The following is a 24,316-nucleotide window of genomic DNA, read 5'->3' as shown; positions in this document are numbered from 1 at the left end:
ACGACCTTAAACACAAAGATCGCTTTTCAAATCGTTGACTACATAATCAAGGATTACCGCGAAATCGCGTTTCAAATCGCTTCTGCATTATCGGGAAACAACACACCATGCAGAGCTTTTCGCTCTTACAGTGACCATCAGACATTTAATGGTCATCGACAAGAATCTCAAGAATGAAAGGAAGGAAACCCAGCTTCATCCAGAGGGCAGTCAAGGTTGAGATAAAACCAGGATTTTTTTTAAACACGACACACAATAATGTAACTTCGGCAAAAATAAGGATCAGATTCTCTTTCGGCAAGTTTTATTAATACATGTACTTTCGTCCCTCAAGTACAAAATAGTTATATAAAATACCTTATTTTCATAGACTTGATACATATTTTTTTGCACTCTACAAAAGCAAAGAAAAAAAAATCCTATTCACAATAGCTAACATTATGCTTTTGTTACACTCTATATACTTTCGAACGCTACAAAAACAGGACTTAAACCTTTTACGAAAACATCCCTGGACAGAAGACTTCCCTTTTATAACATTATCATGTATAGCAGGAATAACCAATACCACTCGTAAAACTCGGTGGTTTGCTGGAAATCTATCAAGAACCCTTCCTGTACATGATGAAGATGATAACAAAAGACTTGATTAATGCGATTACAAAAAGGGAAATGTAAGAGATCTGGTTTAGTCTGTGTAAAATAACACCAGGCTAAACCAAAGGGCTTTGACTACGGCTCCAATAGCGAAACGGAAAAGGGGTAAGGGCAAGTGCAAATTTGATTTTTTGCGAAAAAGGGAGTTTTCAAAATGGGAATCATCAAAAGGTTTATCATTCGCCTCGCGTTATTAACTGGAGCTGATAAGAAATGACAAGTTGCCCATTGACTGCCACACGTAGCCAGTGTTGAGATGGAGTTTGACTTCGTGCTCACAAGAACTGTCCACTAAACAAATGCGGTGCCAATGGGAAACAACCTTTGTGATGGCGATATAATATCAGCTTATGCCAGCAGACACTTATCATAACGGACGGCAACTGTAATTACATAACCGATAACCGGGACGAATACCAAAAACGAAATAAAAAAAAGAAATAATAAATAAAAAGTAGAAAAATACCGGTCCCTTCTCCTCTACACCCTCTCCCTCCAAATTCCATTCCCCACTCATTTCGAAACTTTCCAAAATCAACCAGTTTGAAGATTTAATGATTCTGGGACGTTGTGAGTAAGAAGAACAAAAAAAAATGCACATTTTTCAAAGGCGTTACACCACATACCCAGCGGGATGTATACCAACATAAATAATATTTACTCATGACAAATCATTACAAATCCACTCCCCCACAGACGTACATGTATGCTAACAAACAAAACAAAGATATACACATAATACAAGCAGGTACATATGTACAAAGTTCAACGTACAAATATTCTATCACAGGCACAGGGCATATCTTTTCTAACGTTAAATTACACATTATTTACAACGATAGGAAAACATATATTTCACAATAACTAACAATTTAGTTTTGTATTACGTTTAATGGTAGATTGCTTGGTTCGATTTTATTTCGTCGCTGATGCGTAAGCTCCATGTCCGAGTTGACCTCTCCGGGAAATTTTGTCCCCACCAAAGCTGTCGTAGGCTTTCTTCCGGGCACTTTCCGACCTGAATGTTGACAAGTGAGGCTGTGCCTGGTAAAGAGAAACATAGAAATACTCGGGACTAATATGGGTGCACTGAGGAAACAGAAATGACACAGTGAAAATGTTAACACTTTTTTTACACTGATGATGTAACAGGCATCGACGTTAGCTCGTCTAAAATAAATAAATAAATAAAAATGAAAGAAAAAAAAACATTTCCACAGATGCACATTTCCAAAATGCACCCCTCCCTCCCACATTACACCACCACCAATAACGCTGTCCTCACAAAGAGTTGTACGCCACAGTGTAAATATCTTTATTACTTATATATAATACGAATGTTTAGAATGTCGTTATGTCCTACAGGGATCATGGCGCCTAAGTGAGGGTAACTTCAAGCTGCGCAGTTATAGAGGATTGGGCGGACCAGCAGCTACAGACCCCAGCTACAGACCCTCAGCTACAGATCCCCCCCCCCCCCACCCCCCCCCCAGCTACAGACCCCCCCCCCCTCCCCCCAGCTACAGACCCCCAGAGGAACGTAAGGGCAGGCAGGTTACATCATAGACTCGACTGTTTTGTCACCACGCACACCACAGCACCTACACGAACTTCTTTATCCCCGCCCAGAGCTCCACCCATAAAATTAAAAGCCGATTCGTCTTTAATATTTTTTTCTTTCTCTCTCTTGTTTTTTTTTTTTTTTGTCTTTTTTGTCTGTTTCTTTTTTTTTTTATGGCAATACCTCTCCCCGAACTTCCATATACAATGCAGAACGCTGAAACCATATAACGTTGTATTGATGTAAATATATAAGTGCCGGTTTAAACAGAAGAAAATCTGCCGCTTTTCTTTCTTCCGGCAGATCAACGTGGCGATGAACCCAGTGACATAGCACTTTGGTGTATTCATACTAAATGTCCGTGTCTGAACACCTTTCGAGTCACTAATAACAAAAGTATTTCCTCTATGAGATAAGTTGTTTCTGCTCGGTTTGCCCACAACAAACCCTCTGTCGTAATATTTGGTTTGGTCTGCCACACGTACAAAACAGATAATAATACAGCTACTTAACATGGGCAGCTGCTAATTCTTTTCTGCTCTTTTTTTCCATACAACTGATTTTTTATTCTAATCCCTTCTTTCTTCATAAAATTACACAGACAACCGTTTCTCTACCGTTAACCCCAAATATAAATGTTTATTGATAAGCCTACACTCAGTAAATGAATTAAAATTTTCGTCAACAACGAAAATGTGAAAGCAGCTCAAGGGTAGGTTGCCCACGTACAAAACGATTAATTACATGTTCGCATAAAGCGTTGTCAAAAGTTATGTCAGAATGGCAACCGTCGTTTCTTTATGCACACTGACAGCTTTAAAAAGACACGTGTAAAGTTCAACCACAGTTGTGAATATATCACAGCAACAACAACAACAAAAAAAGAGGAAATTATCTGACAGCTGAGGGTTTGGGAGTAGGGGCTGGAAGAAAGGGGTGGGAGGGAGGGGGGGGGGGAAGAACTATATTCACACCTTTATTATTCCTGACTTGGAACAAACTGCGCTCAGTGGCAGTTCCTCAACTACTTGTATACTGTCCTAAAACGGGTCGTGACCAATCCTTTGACTTTCTGCATGAGATTACAAAAGGTGGTATTGCAAACAGTAACCACTGATGTACGCGTTGTGCCCTGCCTCTATTACATGACGGGTTTCGAGCTGTGAAGACAGCCGTTCTCTGATTCAGCCACCTGGTATACATAAGCACAGACACCTTTGACATTACACTTCATCCGTGCCGTTTTGCATCGCTGAGCTTGCAGGTGAAACTGGGGGAGCTAACACTGTTATCCGGCTACAAACGTGTACCGGGCTTCTCAATGGAGTGACACCCTAACACACTTTCTGTGCTCACTGAATAGCTAGCTACATGGAAGACAGAAAATGAAATTATATGTAGAAGAGATTTCGGGCAAAGAAAGGAAGCCGGGTAAGCAAGGTATGAAATATGTACCCCAATGAAAAAAGGCGCTCTATCCTTCACTGAAGATTCACTACTGGGCCATCATAAGACTGGCGGATAGTCTAGCATAAGCGCTGGTTCAAAAAACAATGCCCGGACATGTAGCTGAAGTTCCAAGATTTTCTTTCTCATTATCGCTTCATTACAAAATAAGGAAAATGTTTCAATGTCCATGCCAATACTTTTTTCTCTTTAAGTTTTAATCTGGACACTACATGTAAATGTATAATAGGAAAATAGCATGCAGGGTTAACAGGCTAGTTCTCGCATATGTAAAACATTTAATAAAGGAAATGAGATTGTTAAGTTAATCGTTTTTGTTTTGCTCACAAATACACAAGTTATGTTCACGCGGAATTTCACTTCTAGCATCTAAAACATTTACTTTACAAGTCTGCACATATTTTCAAGTCTGTGGTTTTTGTTTCTTTATGTCCAGTAGTTGGTTTCTAGATTCCCCCGTCTTCTTGTGAGGCACTGTTAGGGTGCCGGGCGACAACAGACAATAATTACCTCCCTTGCGTGACTATAAACCAATTCGCAACTTTTCATCAAACGAGTGTTCGCTTTACTGTTTTGCTAACGCCTTTCGCCCGTTACAGGAGTTTTGATGCGTATACACGGACATGTCGTGCAGTGGGGGTTGGCAATCTACAGAACGAGCTAGTCTGGCGCGATTGGGGACTGGTTGAAAAACAACTCGAATCTATAAATAATAAAGTTGGCCTTTTACTGGGGACAATTGTTCGGAGGTAGAAGGCAGATGTCGACAATTGGGCAGGTTTAATCTTCCGATTACCTCCCTTGTGTATACTTAAAACCAGAACGCAACTCCTGGATTGATTAATTAATTGTTTCTAGTGGTAATTTAATTATCGCCCTTGGCCATACGCCGGCGCAAACAAAATGAGACGCAATGCACTTTCTCCCGGCCGAACCTAGGTGTGTACGAGCTTCGAGCGAGGGACTTTTTTCTTTTTAGTGAGCAATATTAAATTAATTTGCTACAGTTACCAGGAATTATTCATACGTCCGCTGCACGCAAGACTTCGGGGGACGAGCATAGATACCATCCGGCGGCTAAGATAGTCTCATTTTTGGACAAGTATATTAAAAATTGCCCAATCGAAATGATAATGGATTCACTAATCTGAGCGGCGATTCACCTGGGAAATATGGCTTAGTCTTTGTTTGTGTGCTCCTCATTCACTAACGTCACGGCACAGACATATATACTATGGGCATACAAAAAATATATATATATACATATATACAATAATAACAAATGATTCAAACGGGCCAATGAAAACTACTGGGAGCTTTAAACAATCGTTATATGTTTTTGCCGTTGGCTTCTTGCATCAGTGATATTTTTAGTGGTAAAATATATTTTGTGGCAGTTGACTGTTCTTTATAATGTTTATAAACTGCACACTGTGGGCAGAGGTTCACCGTCACATCACACAGAAAATATGGTGCATCATGTAAAACAAAATAACGCTCTGCAAAGCGAGACGTGCAAGTTGTCAGAGTCATGTTCAGGTGTACGCCTTTTCATTTTGAGCAGATTTCACACTGGCAAGCTGGATTTGGCATGATACGAACTGCAGCATGATGCGACCTGCGGCATGATGGGAACTGCGGCATGATGCGAACTGCAGCATATCCCGAAAAAGTACATATATATGGGCACACAAATCGCGATTTCAGGTCAAAACCAACTATGGGAGGACGACTGGCTGAGGGCCCTGTAAGCATCCAATGTGATTTTACGATCATGCAATTTGATTTCGATGCCATACCTGTACTATCGGTAGTCTTCACTGCATCACTGAACACTGATGACTTGCTTCTCTCTCACATCTTACCTGCTTTACTTACTACAGATATAATGAAATCTTACTGAATTCAATAGGAACAGGTTTTCAGGTTATTATGGAAATGGTTTTTCGATTATTGACACAGAACGTCCTTCTGTCTACCATTTGTACAGTAATGTCGGGCTTGATGTTAATATGCATGTTGCAGGTGCTCGTTGTAATGTATTAAGGTATAAAGCAGCAATGTTAAGAAGGAAAAAGAACATAAATGTACTTACTGTTTTAGAATTGTATTTTTTATAATAATTTTTATAATTATAATTATTAATATTATTATAATTATTATTATTATTCAAACTATTATTCAGATTATATAAATATAAAGCCCTCCAGCATATCGACAAAAAAACCAGAGCAGTAACTCTAGTGTGGTGGATTGTCAGATGGCCACAAGTATAACCGGTGAAAATCCGGCCTCTTTGTCATTTTACTTCAGTTAAGGTTTTATTCCAACTGGTTAATGTGTATGTTCAAAGTTTCCAACGTGCACGCACCCTAGCACCATGGCTTCAGAAGAATTACGTAAGAAACCTGTACAGTTCCAACATGCAAGCACCCTCAGCACCATGGCTTCAGAAGAATTAGGTAAGAAAACCCTACAGTTCCAACATGCACGCATCCTAGCACCATGGCTTCAGAAGAATTAGGGAAGAAAACGCCTAGTTCCAACATGCAAGCACCCTAGCACCATGGTTTCAGAAGAATTAGGTAAGAAAACCTGTACAGTTTCAACATGCACGTACCCTAGCACCATGGTTTCAGAAGAATTAGGTAAGGAAAACCCCTACAGTTCCAACATGCACGTACCCTAGCACCATGGTTTCAGAAGAATTAGGTAAGGAAACCTCTACAGTTTCAACATGCACGTACCCTAGCACCATGGTTTCAGAGAATTAGGTAAGAAAACCCCTCCAGTTTTAACATTCACGTACCCTAGCACCATGGTTCAGAAGAATTAGGTAAGAAACCCCTACAGTTCCAACATGCACGCACCCTAGCACCATGGTTTCAGAAGAATTAGGTAAGAAAACCCCTACAGTTCCAACATGCACGCACCCTAGCACCATGGCTTCAGAAGAATTAGGTAAGAAAACCCCTACAGTTCCAACATGCACGCACCCTAGCACCATGGTTTCAGAAGAATTAGGTAAGAAAACGCCTACAGTTCCAACATGCACGCACCCTAGCACCATGGTTTCAGAAGAATTAGGTAAGAAAACCCCTACAGTTCCAACATGCACGTACCCTAGCACCATGGTTTCAGAAGAATTAGGTAAGAAAACCCCTACAGTTCCAATTCAATTTCAAGCAAGGCACTAAACAGCAATTAATCAATTATGTGTAAACAGATGACACTACCCGACAACAACGGCTCTATTCTAAACCGGACAAGAGGATGTACCAAGGCAGTACCAAATCCCGCAGGATGTAAGTTGTGATCACCGCTAATTGAGGACTTCAGGGAAAGCTACATAATTAAGTGCGAGCTTCGGAGCAAACCGCAGACTGGGAGAGCCTGGACAGAACCGACAGATTCCGCTTGGCAAGAAACGTGAAGGAAGGCACTGTCGTCTTCCTGTGTCAATAGTCTCATCAAAGAATGGCTTACAGAATCAACTAACAATTTATTTATACGGCATAATTTTCTGTAATATTTCCCTTTTTCCCCCCTGTAGCAGGTAGCGTTTCCGGGTGAGATCAAAAGAGCTGTGGTTTATCATATTTACGCCCGCGGGGAGGGAATATAGAGCGCCACCCTCATCAGATAATACAACGTCATTAGCCATTCCACGCGAGCTGCCGACTTTTAGACCCCGCCGAGCGACAAAAAAATGAACAAGCACAATGAATTGGCTATCGTTAGGCTGGCTGTTCATCGGGACTCTAATACGGTTAATTACAGTCCTCGTTATCAAATTGGCCCGCGGCCATGGGCCGTCAGTTGTCGTCCGCACCTAGGCTCGTTATCAGCCGCTTACAATAAATAGCTTGTCCCCCGCACCCGCCTGGGCTCCTAAACACAGCCCAATTACCGCTCGTGATGCCGTGCAGGCCTCGTCTGATTGGCACATATGCGGCTATAGTGATATGGTTAAAGCCGTTGTATATAACTAACAGGTCGTTTATTTTGGCAATATATGTGAATAGATGTAAATTCCAGTCCAACGCCGAAAATCGTCTTCGAGTACAAAACACTTTAAAAGTTTTGTGCAATCATTTTTAATTAGTAAAGACTACAAAAAGGGGATTTTATCAAAACTCTCAAGCGCTTAATATATCTATAGCTGATACAAACAGACGCATCTGTTAAAAAATCTCCTTATAAATTGATAAACGTTGGGAAGAATCAACCACATTGCGCAAGTCCACAATCTGTACACTTGGCAAATGTTTTTCATGCAAAGCAACTACTTGACCATATACAAATGTATATGCCCTGTCAAAATGACACCAATTGTGCACTGCTGGTCCACAAAACCATTTGAATGTGCGTTTTTGCCACAATACTGCGTAACACTTGCACACAGTTGTTTTTGGAGAGTGACAAATGGCGAGACCATTGAATTCAACTAAATGTCAGACCTTATTTCAAAAAAGACAAAAACCACAATCAAACTTTTGAACCTCACCTCATTTCAAATGAGATGGCTTTCGACTTCCCTATTACGGTATTTCAGTTATAAATGATTTATATATAATTTAAAGAAACTGGCTGACGAATGCCTAAGCTTTAAAGCCAGAGAGATATATAGCGTTGTCATTATTGCGTACACTACATACAACTTCACAGTTTGGCTGTTTTCAGTGGACAGAGAAAAGAGAAGACATGGTCTGAACGTTAAAAGGAACAAAGAAGAAAAAAAAAAAACAAAAACAAAACAAAACCAAAAAAAAAAACAAAAAAAAAAACAAGAGAAAATTGAACAAACACATGACAAACTTCATCCATCCCTTTGAATTTGTATTAACTTATCTCGCAGACGGAAAGTTGTCTTCAGCTACTATACTGGCATCGAATTTAATTTTAAGATATACTAAATGCCTATGCATAATCCCGCTTCTGCGTGCTTGTGTCAATGTACTGTCAGAGTAGTCACAACATTCGCTAAGTTGAGAAGTGAAATCTCAAACAGACTAACCAACATACTAAAGTGAAAAAGAGCAAAATCAATGGTCAGATAGCTGGCAGAGACCCCCACTCACCCCGAGGGGGGAGCTACATTAACGGGGCGCAATATACCCACTCATTACCTTTGTATAACAGGCCAATAGACACACAGGGTTATGGACGGAGTTGTGATTTATAGAATGACCGAGGAAGGGGAGGGGTGAGGGCATAGGTTTGCTAAACGGTACCGCGTGGCCACCACATTGTCATTATCGACAAATGTCGATGGTATCAGGTGATGAGATACAACCCAGACGTGATGAAGAGTGACAAACAAGACAGCTTTCGCTTTTAACTACCCGACCCTGGCAAAGAACCGCAGCCACAGCGGCAATAAACACGCCCAATACACAATTTAACCAACATCTGCCCGGATATTTACAACAATACTGTTTTTCTCCCCATCAAATTTAATACGCATCCCCATCGATGGCATGGATCAATATATCCAGGTATATACACCCTTTTTTCTCTATCAGCAAATTAAACGGAGAAGGTTTAATCAAATTATGATCGGTGACAGAAACGTACCGCTTAAAGCAATGGCATTCTTAAAACAATTTTGACATTATGAAATTGGGTATGATAAATGTTCGTGGATCGTGATGTTCAACAGCGAGTGAGGTAACAGCTGTACAACAACAACGAACCTTATATGAAACAGTAACGCCCGCGATCATTTGACTGTTGTTAGACGCCCACCATACTCAAAAATTGTTCAGATATGAAACCAAGATTATATCAACATCCTTAGGCGTTAGGACCAAATTCAGGGGATAGCCTGTTTCTGGAATTTAGCACTACTCTATATAACCCATGTCAAATTTTCAGCAAACAGTTCTGCAGTGTATATGAATGTTGAGCATCTTTGAATATTTATTTATTTATTTCACTTCTGTGCTTTACAACGAACGTAATACTGCTCAAACGGCCACGTAAGCGTCGTCGACAACTTTTTGTCACTACAAACAGCAAGAGCGGGGAAATCCATATACAAATATAAAACGTCCTCCTACAATTTTAGAAATATTTTTCACCTGAGTTTTTACTATGTAATAAATTTCAGTTTCATGTCTTGATCATTTGATACAAACGCGCACAAAATGCTCCTCCAGTTATATGTTATGGAGATGAGAAAAGAAAATGAAAGTTAAAAAAAAATAAAGATTCCATCATTCCATATATATATATATATATATATATATATATATATATATATATATATATATATATATATATATATATATATATATATATATATATACCTGCTGTAGAGATACTACACATGCATCTCAACAGAAACATATACTCAAGGTTTCTTGGAAACCGTGACAAGACAATCATGGAAATAGAATTTTTAAGTGCAAAACCAAGAACGACATGTGTTCCTATCTAATAACTTTTGTGACTGGTCATAAATTTGTGTGAAGAAAATGAGGTTGATATTCGGAGTTTTATTGACTAAATTGTTTGCACTCATATGCTGACCATGCCCAACTCTTGACAGTGTAGTCAAATATCGCCCGGCCGGGATCGCCCGGCGACGTGGACACTATTAGCATCACAAGGGATGTTTTCGAAAATGGAAATCAGGTTCAAACAAATTTCTGATAACGTACTGGCATAAATAAGCAACAGGTAATGTTAGAATATGTCTTCAGATTCTCCTAACAGGGGGAACTAACGCGTTATTTTAGGGGAGATTGAGAAAGACAAAAAAATAAAAAAATACAAACCGTCTGTGAGAATCGGGGCAGTTGCCAGGGAGCACTGGGTTCTACTGGGTTCTGGAAAGTCCTGAGTAATGACGCTCTCGTCTCATATACTGTTCCAGTGGTTTTCTGAAAGATATTAAACATGATCAGTTAACAAACAAAAACAATATGCTCATGGTTTATATAGCAAAATTTATGGCGACAAAAAATAATTTGAAACATTAAACAGGGACGTAGGAAAATAAGTGTTCAGTTCACTGCATAAATGCTAATTAAAGTAGTTAGAATAATGTAAAATGACGAGGGAAGAGTTTGGAATAAAGCAGATTTCCTATATGCTTAATAAAGCATTGAGTAATAAAGCATTGAGTAATATATTATTGAGTAATAAAGTATAGAGTAATAAAGTATTGAGTAATAAAGTATAGAGTAATAAAGCATTGAGTAATAAGAAGTGAGTACATGTATACACTGAATACAAATGCTCATGAAATTGTTCACTACGAAACACATTGTCTAAATACCCAAAGTTTTCAGTATGAAGTACACACTATATAAATATTCACTAAATATTCATTATAAAATACTTATTATAAAAGCTCAAGAAAGTGTTCAGTATAAATTGTATGACACATATTCACTAAAATATTCAGTATAAATTACACATGTAATTGTCGGGCTGACTGAAGATATCAGTACGGAAGATCACATCACATGTTTGTTACAAGTCTCGCGCGAGCGGAAGTATAATCAATAAATGTATGCAGGCTTCTCCTGTCTTAAACCAAATAACATCGCACTTAATTAAGTTGCCCACTCGCTATATTGTATAGCAGAGGGACAAAAAAAAAAAAAAAAAGATGAGGGGAGGGGGGGATGGAGAGGAGTTGGCGTTTTTATAACACTTAAGTGAGGTCTAATCAATACAAGCACACAGGTAAATATACCACCATATGGTTGATCAGCGTTCGTTTTCTGTATACCTGTGTTGTAAGGTTAGCTCCGGATGTAAGCTCTCCCTGCGGGATGCTCATCAGCTTCTTATGAATTAGATATCATTCCGGTATCCCGTCACCCTCGCTTTCTTCTCGAACCCTACCCACAGACTGTAAGGCGGCAGGCCTACACACGCATTGGGTCGGTGCGCATGTACATACTGAACGCTTGCTATATACTCGGTTAATAGGTTTCTCCGCAGGTTTTTAGAGAACGACAAAATTAAAAAAAATATGTTGAGAACGCGTGCCGTGGCCGAGGATGACGGATTGCCGAGCTGGACTCTGCTCGCCATGACATCCCCACCATCGGCGTTATGACGTCATCAGTCTCAACTCACGTGGCGCAACACAATCGCGATCACACCGACGAAGGTAAATCGGGCCGGAGTCACGTGCGTGGACTTTGTTTCGTAGGGTGACTTCCGCCGGCCGACTACCTGGTCTCAGATGCACAGGTAAGATGAACAGACAGTCGGCCGAGCACACTTCCGGCGAGCGTTTGACAGACGGTTGCAGCTAATTATACAACTTGCAAATAATTTAGATCCGAATCGGCGGAATTGTTATCCGTGGAGCGTGTCACCTTTGCAATTTTCTCACATCAGTCAAAACCTGAAAGGTAAAGCTGCTCGGGGGGTGCAGGGTGTAAAGCCGCAAATCTCCTGCGGATCGCTCGTTGTTATGCCTTCAAAGTTCCAACAGAAACATTAACGACAAACTAATACGATTAGAATTGACGGAATTACCATTTAAGGTGTTTATATCAGGAAGGCATCGGTCTATCCTCTGGCACCGATTCTTTCTTAATGAACGCGCCTATCTGGGTACCAGTATTTCATCAATCATTTGCCGCACGTATGTAATGTGAAATCTTTGTTCTCTGCAGGTTACCTATTCTCTATTCAGAGTTCAGAATTGAAGACGTATTAAAATTAAGGAAACGGCAACATAAATTGAGATCACCTGCTAAATGAAGATCATTGGAGAAACGTGCTGACGATTTCTGACCACTCCTTACTCCTTAAAACTCGAACACTTTTGTTAAATATATCTGAAGTTTTGCTTTCAAAGGAAATTTAGTGAGTGAGTGCTTGGGGTTTAACGTCGTACTCAACAATTTTTCAGTCATATGACGACGACAAAGGAAATTTATACCGAAAACATTTATATTTTTTTATCGCACCATAGATCAGGCCAATCCTTTGCAGAGTAAAAACACTGATAAATACGAGTATAGATCCGTTCAGAATGGTACGCAAACAAAACTATATACTTCACTCTAGGTTGTGCTACTCATCACACAACTCAACTGCTTTTCGACGACGTCAGCAATTGTTACACTTCTTTTTTATTTGTGTCTTTTTTGATACTTTAAGAATGAATGATTATGGCTTACCGCCACATCAGCAATATTTCACCCACATCTTGGCGAGAACATATTTAAACAAGGAAGCAGTGAATGGCTTTCGATCTGATAATGACATTCAAAATGAAATACAACAGATGGACATGTTAAAACCAAACAAATAAACCAAACTTTTCGTGCTTTATGTGTTAACACATTGTATTTGATGGTAACTTTTCTTTCCATGCTAATACCTTATTTTGCATTTCCTGATGGCGTTTGTTCAGCTCTTGCGCACGTTGTTGTTGCAGCCACTTATCCTGGTATTTGTGCTCCAGTAGTTCAAATATGGGAGTGGACGGCCTGTGATAAAGGGAAAAAATTCAAAGTCAATACATAGCTCAACCGGAAACTATAAGGACTAGATTCTAACAGTATTTACATTGGCAGTGACAATCCTGTTTCCCAGAATGCACATGATGGCGAAGGAATGCTGTTGTGTGTTTTCATTGAAACCATTTGAAGGTGACGTCAAAAACACTGAACTGTTGTTTTTGTAATTTTTTATCGCAAACAGTCTGATGTGGTGTATTATATCGGATGAAAGGCAACAAAGATACATGTGATCTGTGACATTTTGTGAAAGGGGACCTAAATAATTACTCTTAAACAGGAATGTTAGTCCATCAGCCAAACAAGACTACGGGCTAAAGACTTAAGACATTGCTAACTAACATATTTTCAGAATTTAAACAAATATCTTTACTTGGCAATTTCCGATAGAAAAAATTCACTACAGCGAAAATGAAACAAAATACATAGCATAGGCATATAAAATGGCATTTCTCACAAAATGTGATATCAACCTTCCTTAAACATATCTAAGTTTCGGCATAGGATTTTGGACATATTTATAAATATTCATAAAAACAAAATATACATTTGGGTAATTGGTGGTTAACGCCGTAATAACTGACACTCCATTTATCAGGTGTTAGGCTGCATGGAGGAAACCGGAATAAACCACATTCCTTCAACAGTCACCTCGCAAACTTGGAGTTATTCACTGGAGATCACGAGCTCTTGGCCTTACTGGTCAGAGGTCAGAGGCAATTGGCGGTGGTGAGATTAATGCTTTTCTAGAGTGATCTAGGGTGAACCTTATTCGTAAGACTGACAGCCTCCTAACTACATTCTCACGGACACTAAATGTGATAATGTTTTATCTTAGTGTATTCTTTTTCTTACATTTCCTTAGCTGGGAAATTCTTGAAGCCAATCAGCTGTAACATAATAGCCGGTGATTCTCAAATGTCTAAATGAACTGATGTAATCTATAATAGCCATACAGAGTGTTGCGTGGGGTGGCTGCAGTTATCTTGTGCGCGACGACGGACCGGCTCTACTTTGTACTATACGATACTTTACAGAGACGGAGCCATTTTGCCGGTTATCACTGTTGTGATGTTACTTCACGAAAAGGTATATCAGAGATAACCAGGGCCCCGAGATCGGAGAGCATACAACTGATGGCGTGGTTCGAATACTTGGCATACCACGTGGCTCTCCAGCGGGAATCTTAAGTCTACTATAGTCTGCCATGTTCTATAAACGTTGCCTTCAACCACTTCAGTATTTCTGTTTATTCCATGTACTTTTCACATAAATTCTCCCTCGCGGCACTTGTACGAAAATGCACCGCTGTATACCTAAATATTGTTAAAATTAAAATTGCCCCACAGAACGGTTTACACAAAATAAAAAACACATGATTTGTAAATATAAAGTAAAATTTTAGAGTGGTTAATATCTTTGACTGCATGTTTCCTATTATGTAGATTGCGGACCCTCATCTTCAGCCTCCATTTGTCCTCTTTGGACAATGTCCGCGTTAAAATGAAAAACTGATAACACACTGCACGCTTTGGCTTCACTTGAACTACGGGAATATTACCTTTCTCCCTCGGATAATGATGATTTCATTAAGCCTTCACAGTCATGTCTATATTATAATTCATATATTATATAAAGAAAGAATAATTTAAACCATGAATGGCGTCGGTCACACAACGTTTATTTATTCAAAAGTGTGTTTAACGCCGCATTCAAAATTATTTCCCCCGTGAGATGGTGACCAGTTTTACGCGTCAGAACCACCATTTGGCGCGAAACTGACGAGCTCAATGCATGTGTTGTATTGTTAGAGGAAAGTCAGTGGCAACGCATTCGAACCTAGACGACCTCAAAAACATTGCCTACCGTTTATTGTCACTATGGACACAAGAGACGGGTAAAATAACCACACAGAAACCACGAGACACACGATCTTCGCGGCCTCCGACCTGCTGAGTTCCAGCGGAATTACGTTTTTGTACTGTGCACAAAATGCAGAGTTGAGGTGAACCAGAAATTTAACGCCATCTCCCAAGTTAGCATGTCGTCAACCATAAACACTTTATCTACAAAGAGACGCCGCAGAAACCCCATTCATTACGTTACGCTGCATAGAAGATTAATAGACAAGATACAGGAATCGGATTTACGAGCCAGACATTGAGGTATGATGAAGCAATTTGAAGTCCTTGTCCTTCATTCTTTTCAAACTAAGCACTATGAGTTGCACATTTCAACAAAAACAACAACTGGACGGCGGAAACATGAAATCGATCAAGACCAACGTTTGCGTGACGCGTGACATATGGACACTTCTGCGAACACGGAGTGATAAAAAGTAGACAGCATGGATAGCTTAACCGTCTACACTGTATATGGATCTCGTATATTATAGGTGTTTTACCACTAATGCAGCTGTAGTGGTCAAACCCTGTGCGAAACATACCCGACTTAGTGGAGTAAAAACACCGACTATTCCAGTCCATGTATTTATCCACATGTGCAGTATGCCAAGCATACACCCAGATAAGAAGGTTGTTGATGTTGACCTATGCAAGGCAAAAAAAAAAAAAAAAAAACCCTAATTAACTGACGTTTCTGACGTACTTACTTGCACGCCATTATTAAATCTGAGACCGTGCACCGCGTTACTTTCAAGATATTCAGGTGCTGGTACACATTAGATATACCGATAGTCTATAGTTCACTAATTGCAACTATATTAAAAGTGTTGTGGAACATGTGTATTGGAACATATGTACTAGGACAATATTGCCTATAAGAGATTATTTATTTATGTCTGAAAATTGATCAGAGCAAATCCAATCGGAGTTTTCCCGTTATTTTAGAATAGCCCAAATAATTACCTTAACTCATAAAATGAGTAACAAAGTTCGAAAATTTTTTCAAAATGTACAATCATTTTGGCACAATAAATATAGATCAGGAACGAGTCTCAAATTTGGTCAAAGGCAATAATCTGAGCTTATCTCGCCACAGAAAATTTGATAATCGAATTTGGATGTTTTGTCCCAAACCTCCAATATAGCTTCATTAAAGGCAAGCAAAAAGCTAGAACAAAACACGATACTTATACATTATGGAGAAGAACTAGGCTCAGCAGGACATAAGGACGCCAGAAATTACCGTTGTTATTTACCGCATCATCTTCGCCTATACATCCGATACCTTGTATTAGGCATAGAGACGTGTGTAAACAGAAAACCACGACAGTCAGATTGTAGTTTCTGTACATGAAATATTTACCAAAGGTGCCGCTGGTCGTGCCGTGTATAAAGAGAAACTTAACACACGATGTAAAATTCAGAGCTGACCGCAAGTCCGGAACACGAGTCGCTGTTCATGAGAACCTTTGTTCACGTTTATTGATGTTAATTATGAATGGTTTTTAACCGGAGGACACGGATCTTCCCTTTCATCTCGGGCAGGACGAGTTCTGAAAATTTTAAAGGCGGAAACGTTGCGAGTATGTATTATAGGTGACGGTGGATACGGCAGGTTAGACGTGTGTGTATATATAACGCTCGCGTAAACATAGATCACGTCAGGGCAAGGCCCGGGGGTGCGAAGAGAGAGACGATCGCATTAAGAGCATATTTTGAAATTAACCTGACGGAGATTCGAGTGGCGGGGCAGCCCCCACGAGTATTGGCATTTAGAACACTTGTAAATTATTTAACCGTCTAAATGTCTGGTTTGTCACTGTGAGTTTTTCCCCTCACGAAGATGCCTTTTAAATCTTTTATTTCAACGTGGACCTTCAATGGCCGTCCGTTTTCCTGTTTTGAAAGTTAAATGAGACCGTTGAGAGGGCTTGCGTCGAGTCAAAAAGCATTTAATTGAGTGGTGCTCGTAAGTTGCTTCACGGCTTTGCTCTCTTGGTGCCGGGAAATGGCTGTCTTGGTCCCCATGGGAGGACAAAAGCTACACGTCTCCCGAGACCCACAGCGTCTTACTGACAACGGCTTTTAATGACGAACCGCTAAGAGCGCACGTCCATTTCTTTTTCCCTGTGCCCCCTATGGGTTTTGCCGGCTATTTTTCACCCGCGTTTTCTTGAGAGAGTGCGTGTAGCGCTGAGTGCTCTGTCGTGAATGGATGGGTAACCGGTGAGCGGGGCGATGCAAGCACCGAGTAAAAATGACCCAAACGACCGACGAGACCTACATGATCCGTTCTAGACAATCTGAAGACCGTATACGCTTCACTGAGGGTCCATTTCCCTCGAAAACCACATTTCATGGAGAGCTTTTCTCGGGGACACGGCATCGCGGCGGTTGTTCGTGGCGCTCCTGGGAGGGATTGCCTAGCCTCCTAAACCCACAAGACAGATTGATCCCTTACCCTTTCTTGGAAGCCATTTGATCAGCTTTTGATGGCCCCACCGGGAATCAATTGATAAATGTTTACAAACGTAAGAGATGTAAGGCACTGTTTGCCAGACTTAAGTATCACTAAGCATTTAATGTCTGACGGCCAGCGTATGCCAAGATTACTGTCCAACTACCCGGTCAGATCTTAACGCAAGGAGGCTGCGGGAAACACTTGGGGGACCTTCCCATTTGCCTCTCTCTCCATCTCATTTATCCATATTGCCTTCTTGGCGTCATAAAATACTGGATTCAGATTCTATTTCGACAACAACTTCGTAGATCCAACCGTACGTTACTGAAATAACCACGTGTACCAGTTTAGGCTAATATACATGTAGTTCAGGTACGTGTTCACTTGCACGTTGACGGTGAAGTTCAGTAATAAGTTATACGTATGAGTGCTATTTAAAAAAAAAAAAAGTCATATTGTCCCTCCAACGAAAGAGACTTTCGTTTTGATTGAACAAAAAAAAAAAAAATTGTAACGAGTACGTTCAACTCGTCAGAACGGGCTATATCTGCCCTTGAAATAGACATTTTCAAGCAAGTTTAAAGGCAAACAGCCCATGATATCCCACGCCATCCTCATGTCTAACCGCAGACGTGTCCAAGAATATTCTAAACGAAATGAGACCACAACAAATGATATGTGCTCAGTTTTGTGACAAAATATATACACTCATGTCCAAAATAATAGTGTATTACGGACGCAGAAATTCAGCCGTTCCAACATGACAAAGTTATAGTGGACTCTAACGATGTTAGGTTGGAATTTAGGACGGAAGTTAGACGAAATTATGCATGGTAACTGCCACGGTAGTTTTTGGACCTCTGTGTCGGCAAATGTACGAAATGGCTGTTAAGAAAAGATAAATGCTGTTTCAGCAATCAAAGCCTGGTTTCTCGGTAACCGAAACAATATATAATGCAAATGTTGCAAACTTCAAGTTGATCTGAGGGTAACGATCTAATCGTCCAGAAAGATTTACCTCTGACTTTCATTCTCACATGTGATTAGAAAGCTGGAAAGACATCTGCACAGAATAGAAAAAAAATGTGGCTTTTCGTTTTACATTATGTTTCCCAACTGTCTGTAAATTTAAGAAAAGGTTGAGAATTGAATTAAATCAAAACACTGAAGTAAACAACTTCATATTCTAATTTTTTCAAAGCATGCATGATGAAGATTTTACGCAACTGTCTTCAAGTTTCTTTGTCACTTGTTGCCAGAGTTTAGCCGAATGCTCAGTCACAAAACATCCATTACCAACCAAATTAATGGGTATGCCAATGGTCACTGTTCTGCACAAGGGAGCGAACTCTTGTAAAACAAAATATACTCACTAAATTGTTGCCTGAAAGACAATCAGTTCCTCTGTTGTCTGACATACAAAAGGGTAAACGGCCTAATGCGTTTTAGTCAAGAGAGTTTTCCAGTTTTGAAAAGGAAACAAATCTGCATCCGCAGGTTTGCACTTTATGGTACACCTTAAAAGACCTTTAAATGTCCTCCAATGCATCAAAAGATGTGTGTAACACAACTAGATAGATACTACAATTCCCAAAAAAAAAAGAAGAAAAAAATACATATCCACATGGGTGAAAAAAGTTAGAGACGTGCACTGTCCTATATTTTTCTTTTACCATCAAATCTACAGTATTTATGTATTTATGTATTTATACGGGATACATGTTTTGTGTCGTGCTCAAGAATATTTCCCTTATTCGGCGGTGGGTAACCTGGAGAAAACCCATGACCAGGCACACGCTGTTGGCGGCCTTCCCACGCACTAAAATCTACAACATTTATGAACCACTGTATGTGTTTATTGGTGAACAGTCATTATAAATGTCATGCGTTTCAACTTACGAAGAATGTATTTGAGTATGTATTGTAACAATGTGGATCTCGCTACGATACGGCTCCAACACTGACAAAGCCGTGTAAAGCAGTAATCAGTCATTTCCTCACCATTGCCGTGAGTACACAATCATGTTTTTCACACACCATTGTTGATAATGTTTGCATTTATAAACTTGCCGCTCATCCGGTGCATCACACAGACATTAAGGGATAAAGCATCATCTATGTTCACACAACGGCCACGGCAATACTGTCGCTAAGTCGTGAGGAGTTACCTCCCCTGAATCTCAAATCAACTTGGGGCCGCATGATTTTGGTTCATATCAAAAACAAACGATCCTGCTTGGCACGTACCGATATACACGTATATGGTTATATAACTGGTGTTAACCTATTATTCAAGACTATCTCTATGCGATAAACCGGAACGTCTTTCCGGAAGATTACTGAGGCATATTCATTTTCAGCGCATGCTCCACAGTGACTGTCTACACTCGCTTTATATCAATTCCACCATAAATACAAAGAAATGCACAGAACTGTTGAACAGCACAGGCCACGGCGACAGGCGGAAAGCGATGTCACTAAGAAAACCCAAAACGATGCGTTAACGTTTGTTTCCTTTAATACTTTACACGTACGCATTCGCTTTATCTAATGTCTTCGTCACCGTAATATGACTGAAAAATTGTTAAGTACGACGTTAAACCCCAAGCACGCACTCACTCACTCTTTAAGCGTTAAATATAATTTTTTAAGTTAGAGTGAGCACATCAGTTGTGAGGCCAAGGCTAAACCCAATAAAGCAAGCCGTTCCGTGGTGGCAACGGTGTAAAACGAGCGTAAGGAGTGGCGCATGGGCTGTACAGAGTATGAAGATAGAAGCAAGTGCGTACCCACCTTGTAGCAATACCGAACACCATGGAAGGCGGAAGGCGCCTGGTTTTGTACTTCTTGTTGTCGTTGTCCGACACTTTTTTCCGGATGTCGTGCGTGGCTCTGAACATGTAATGCTCCGGGGCTGTTATCAATCCCCTCTGTACAGCGGCCACGTTTAGGGCCATAAAGTCTCGCTCGGCTGACTTCTCGTTGCTGTGGAATGGAAGATTCGATGGATTCTTTCCGGCCCAGCCTCGGAGTGCTGAAAACAATGAAAAAAAAAGTATACAGTGGGATTTTTCTGTCAAAGAATCTATTTTTACAACAGTCACTTAACGGGATGTCTTTTCCCGACCTATACACGCCTAACATAGTTCACTGTTTACTGTCATGAAGGTTTCACGAAAAGGCAGTGAGAGGAAATTCACATAATTCCCTGTCCAAGGCCGGGTTTGAGCCCTGACGTAAGGTGTCCAAGCCTTTCATAGAAAAGCGCCTTAACCACTCGACCTCTGACCGCTTTGGAAAACGACTGATACAGCTGCTGTAAATGCACTTTTACAGCAATGAATTAGCATAGAAAAAGGTGCCATTTAAACACCTTCATAAATGCTGCATACCTTGAACGTCTGCAACTTGCAACAAGCAGTCAGTTTTTACTTCTTTCATCCTTATTTTTTCCCTTTCTATTTGAATTCCTCTGTTAATTAGCTACGGGGTGCTTTAGCAAAATTAATCAATGCGGAGAACGAAAGCGAAGGCCATCGGTCAAGGGGAGACAACTCAGATGGCCAATAAAATGGGTAGCGTTGAATCATCTCCCGTGTGCTTAAAAAAATAAAACAATCATATTTGTGTATGTGTGACCGACAAATGTATTTAATAAATTATAACAATACAATAATTATGACAACTCTATATAATGATATATAAAGGACTATGAGTATCGAGAATGCAAAATGGTTATAGACCTAAAGTTAGAATTTACACAGAATTCTGCACAAAAAACCCTGACATACTGCAACAGTATTTTAAAAGTTGGAATATGAGTGTTATCCGAAGAGCAAATCACGTCACGCTTTCACAGACCTAATAAACAGAAGACATCGCAAGGTGAAGCTTGAATGCCATATCTGTATGTTGCATGAGCAAAAGACAAAGATACTTCTTCGATGTTATAAAGCTGAAATATTAATATTTATGGTGCGTTACCTAAGCTTTCCAGTGTAATTTTCTATTTTAATTTCTTCACCATTGGAAGACTGATTAAAAAAAAAAAATACTGCTGGGAATAACATTCTTTAAAAGTTTTAGAGCATAAAATTATATAACTACATGTCCAAAATTCATATGCAAACAGAAGCAGGTAATAAAAGGGTAACATTTCATCACGAAAAGGTGTATAGAATGGAACTAAATTGAGAAACGGTGCTATCTTTAGTCTGACTTTGAACAAGGGCATTGATGATATTGTTTATGTCATAATGACAGACAGTTTGCTGCATTTTCAGGGCATTTTGCTTTTAAGCTACAATGACAAATATTATGATGGAAGACAGGTTGGTGTAGGTCGAGATTAGGCGTTCATGTACTCATTGTATTCATTGTTTACACCAGCATTTTTTGTTGTTGTGCATAATATGAAATTTAGTGCAGGTCAAAAGTCAATTTACTCAATCTTGTAATTACACACATGAACAATGTAACAACACATGTGATATCACACAGTAAGATATCAAATTGGTATACAAAGGAATTCTTGATATAAAGTCTCAAAGATGCCTTTATGTAAATGCACAGCAGGTTATATGGAAAGATATATTAGCAAACAATTACATGGCAAGTTACATTTTTAAACTTGCTATGAGATGTACATGAATCTGTCTGTACTGTTTAGAAGGAATTTTCACTGAAGGCAGATGTTTAAATACCTGTTGTGAGCCACCTCTATTGTGAGCCACCTCTGTGGTGGATAACTCAGATGAATTAACCTCAGAACAGGTGAATACCTATTGTGCGCTAGCATAAATGAACATGACCTAGCTTGACCTTACCTTCTGGTGCTCCACCATCACAGACAATATTTGGACGTCCAAACGTGGAGGAATCACCCGGGAAGTTATAACCCCGCCTTCTTGGGCGTCCAAGCTCCGGCTAGAAAAACATGGGCATATAGTAATAATTAAAATACAAATACAGTATATAATAATAATAACAAATAAATCACACACAGACATTTATTCATATATATATATATATAGATCACTTATACAACAGCAGCCAGCATTATGGTGGGAGGCAGAGCCCCGGGAGAAACCCTTTATTTTATGGCCCACCATGTATAAATATCACTGATGACATTATCTATACAGGTATATAAAAGTTTTCAAAATAGTAGCAATATAGAGTTTTATTTAGTGTTTTACACCGTACTCAAGAATATTTCACTTATACGATGGTGGCCAGTATTATGATGGGAGGAAACCAGGCAAGCCCAGGGGAAACCCACAACCATCCGCAGGTTGCTGACAGACCTTCCCACTTACAGCCAGAGAGGAAGCCAGCATGAGCTGGACTTGAACTCACAGCGACCGCATTGGTGAGAGGCTTCTGGGTCATTATGCTGAGCTAGTGCGCTAACCAACACAGAGATCTGTGCTTCCCTGCTTACATGGTTTCAACTTTACCTAAGTACTGGTATAAATTCAAATTCATTTGTCACAATTTCAAAATGCTAATTTTCAGAACTGTCTACAAAACCATTGGTTTTATTACTGAGTGAATTTTAATGTATTGCGAGCTTCATATAGCTGTCAGTTACATGTGAACTTGCTTCAAAACTTATAGCGGTGAAGACATGTTACGTTGGTGCAGTGTTCATCGGCAAGCCAAGCAGGGTGAATCACTAGTATCTCAGGGCTTCACCTTACATAACATATGTATATAATTTATAGTCACAGGCCTCTGTTCAGTGTTATGTTTCACTTTTGGGATATACATGTGCATTTATTTATTTGACAAGGGACGTACACATTACAAGGAAATGTTTTAAATGTAAGGAATGGCCAGCTTTAGGTTTGGAGACAACTGCATAGCTAGATCCTGAGGGTAAAACAACACTCCTCACATAAAACTGCGATTACATGACATAAAGTATACAGCCTATCTCTGGATTACCGTTTCTTTGTCAGTGCTGTAGTACTGACAGTAATAATACTGAAACCACCCAAGATATGTCCTCAATGACGTTAAGACACGCACAGCAAAACGAGCCAAAACAAAACATACTGTACACATGCTACTGCTGTTGTTGTTGTGATCAAATTTACTTACGTTCAGCAGAAGTTCATTTCCCAACATTGTCTCCCTCTGTACACCAAGATCGCCAGTTTTGGTGTGGGTGAACGGGCTTAGGTAATCAGCAGACATCTTGGAGGTTCTAATGGAGCGTGCGATACGACTGTGTGCTTTATGGCGATCTCTGAACCATGCTATGCAGATCTTTCAGTGTATATTGTTTATAACAATGGCCGCATGATCCCCTTGGCAACACTTGGTTACGTAGGCCATCTGGCAAGACAAGGGAGGTAACTTCTGCAGGTCCGCTGGATCATTTCAGCCACAAAGGTTTATAACGGGGAGACCAGATTTTGCGCTTTACAAACAATGATTTTGATGTTAATCCCTTACCTTAGGGACAAATATGATATATTAGTAGTGCGATAAAATTTTCTACGTGTGCTCGTTGTACGACAGCTTATCAAATAGTTTGTCAGTAAAGATGTACTGATACTCAATCAAAATTTGCCAGACCACTTCCAGAAACAATCCTGTTGGACACAGAATTTGCCTTAAAGCGGATTAAATTCCTCTGAAGTGGAAATAATTTAACTAACTGGAATTTAATGGAATTTATCTCAACCACGTTAAAAAGAAAAAGAAGAACAAACAATTTGATTTGTTGTATTCCGTAAAACACGATTCATAAAAAAAGAGA

At 39.8% G+C, this 24,316-nt stretch overlaps 1 protein-coding gene across 1 annotated transcript; it reads right to left on the bottom strand.

Moving 5' to 3' along the window:
- Nucleotides 1-295: 295 nt before the first annotated feature.
- LOC135480576 (cilia- and flagella-associated protein 77-like) lies at nt 296-23,833 on the bottom strand. Its single transcript, XM_064760443.1, has 6 exons — nt 23,653-23,833; nt 22,374-22,473; nt 20,341-20,581; nt 13,044-13,152; nt 10,468-10,572; nt 296-1,701 (listed from the first exon to the last, which is right to left on the bottom strand). The coding sequence occupies exons 1-6, from the start codon at nt 23,746-23,748 to the stop codon at nt 1,573-1,575; spliced, it is 780 nt and encodes a 259-aa protein (XP_064616513.1). The 5' UTR covers nt 23,749-23,833; the 3' UTR covers nt 296-1,572.
- Nucleotides 23,834-24,316: the final 483 nt, after the last annotated feature.

Source organism: Liolophura sinensis, chromosome 13 (genome assembly GCF_032854445.1).
Source record: "Liolophura sinensis isolate JHLJ2023 chromosome 13, CUHK_Ljap_v2, whole genome shotgun sequence".
Taxonomy (NCBI): Eukaryota; Metazoa; Mollusca; class Polyplacophora; order Chitonida; family Chitonidae; genus Liolophura; species Liolophura sinensis.
Note: the sequence above shows the minus strand (reverse complement) of the source record. Positions and strands in the feature narration are given on the sequence as shown.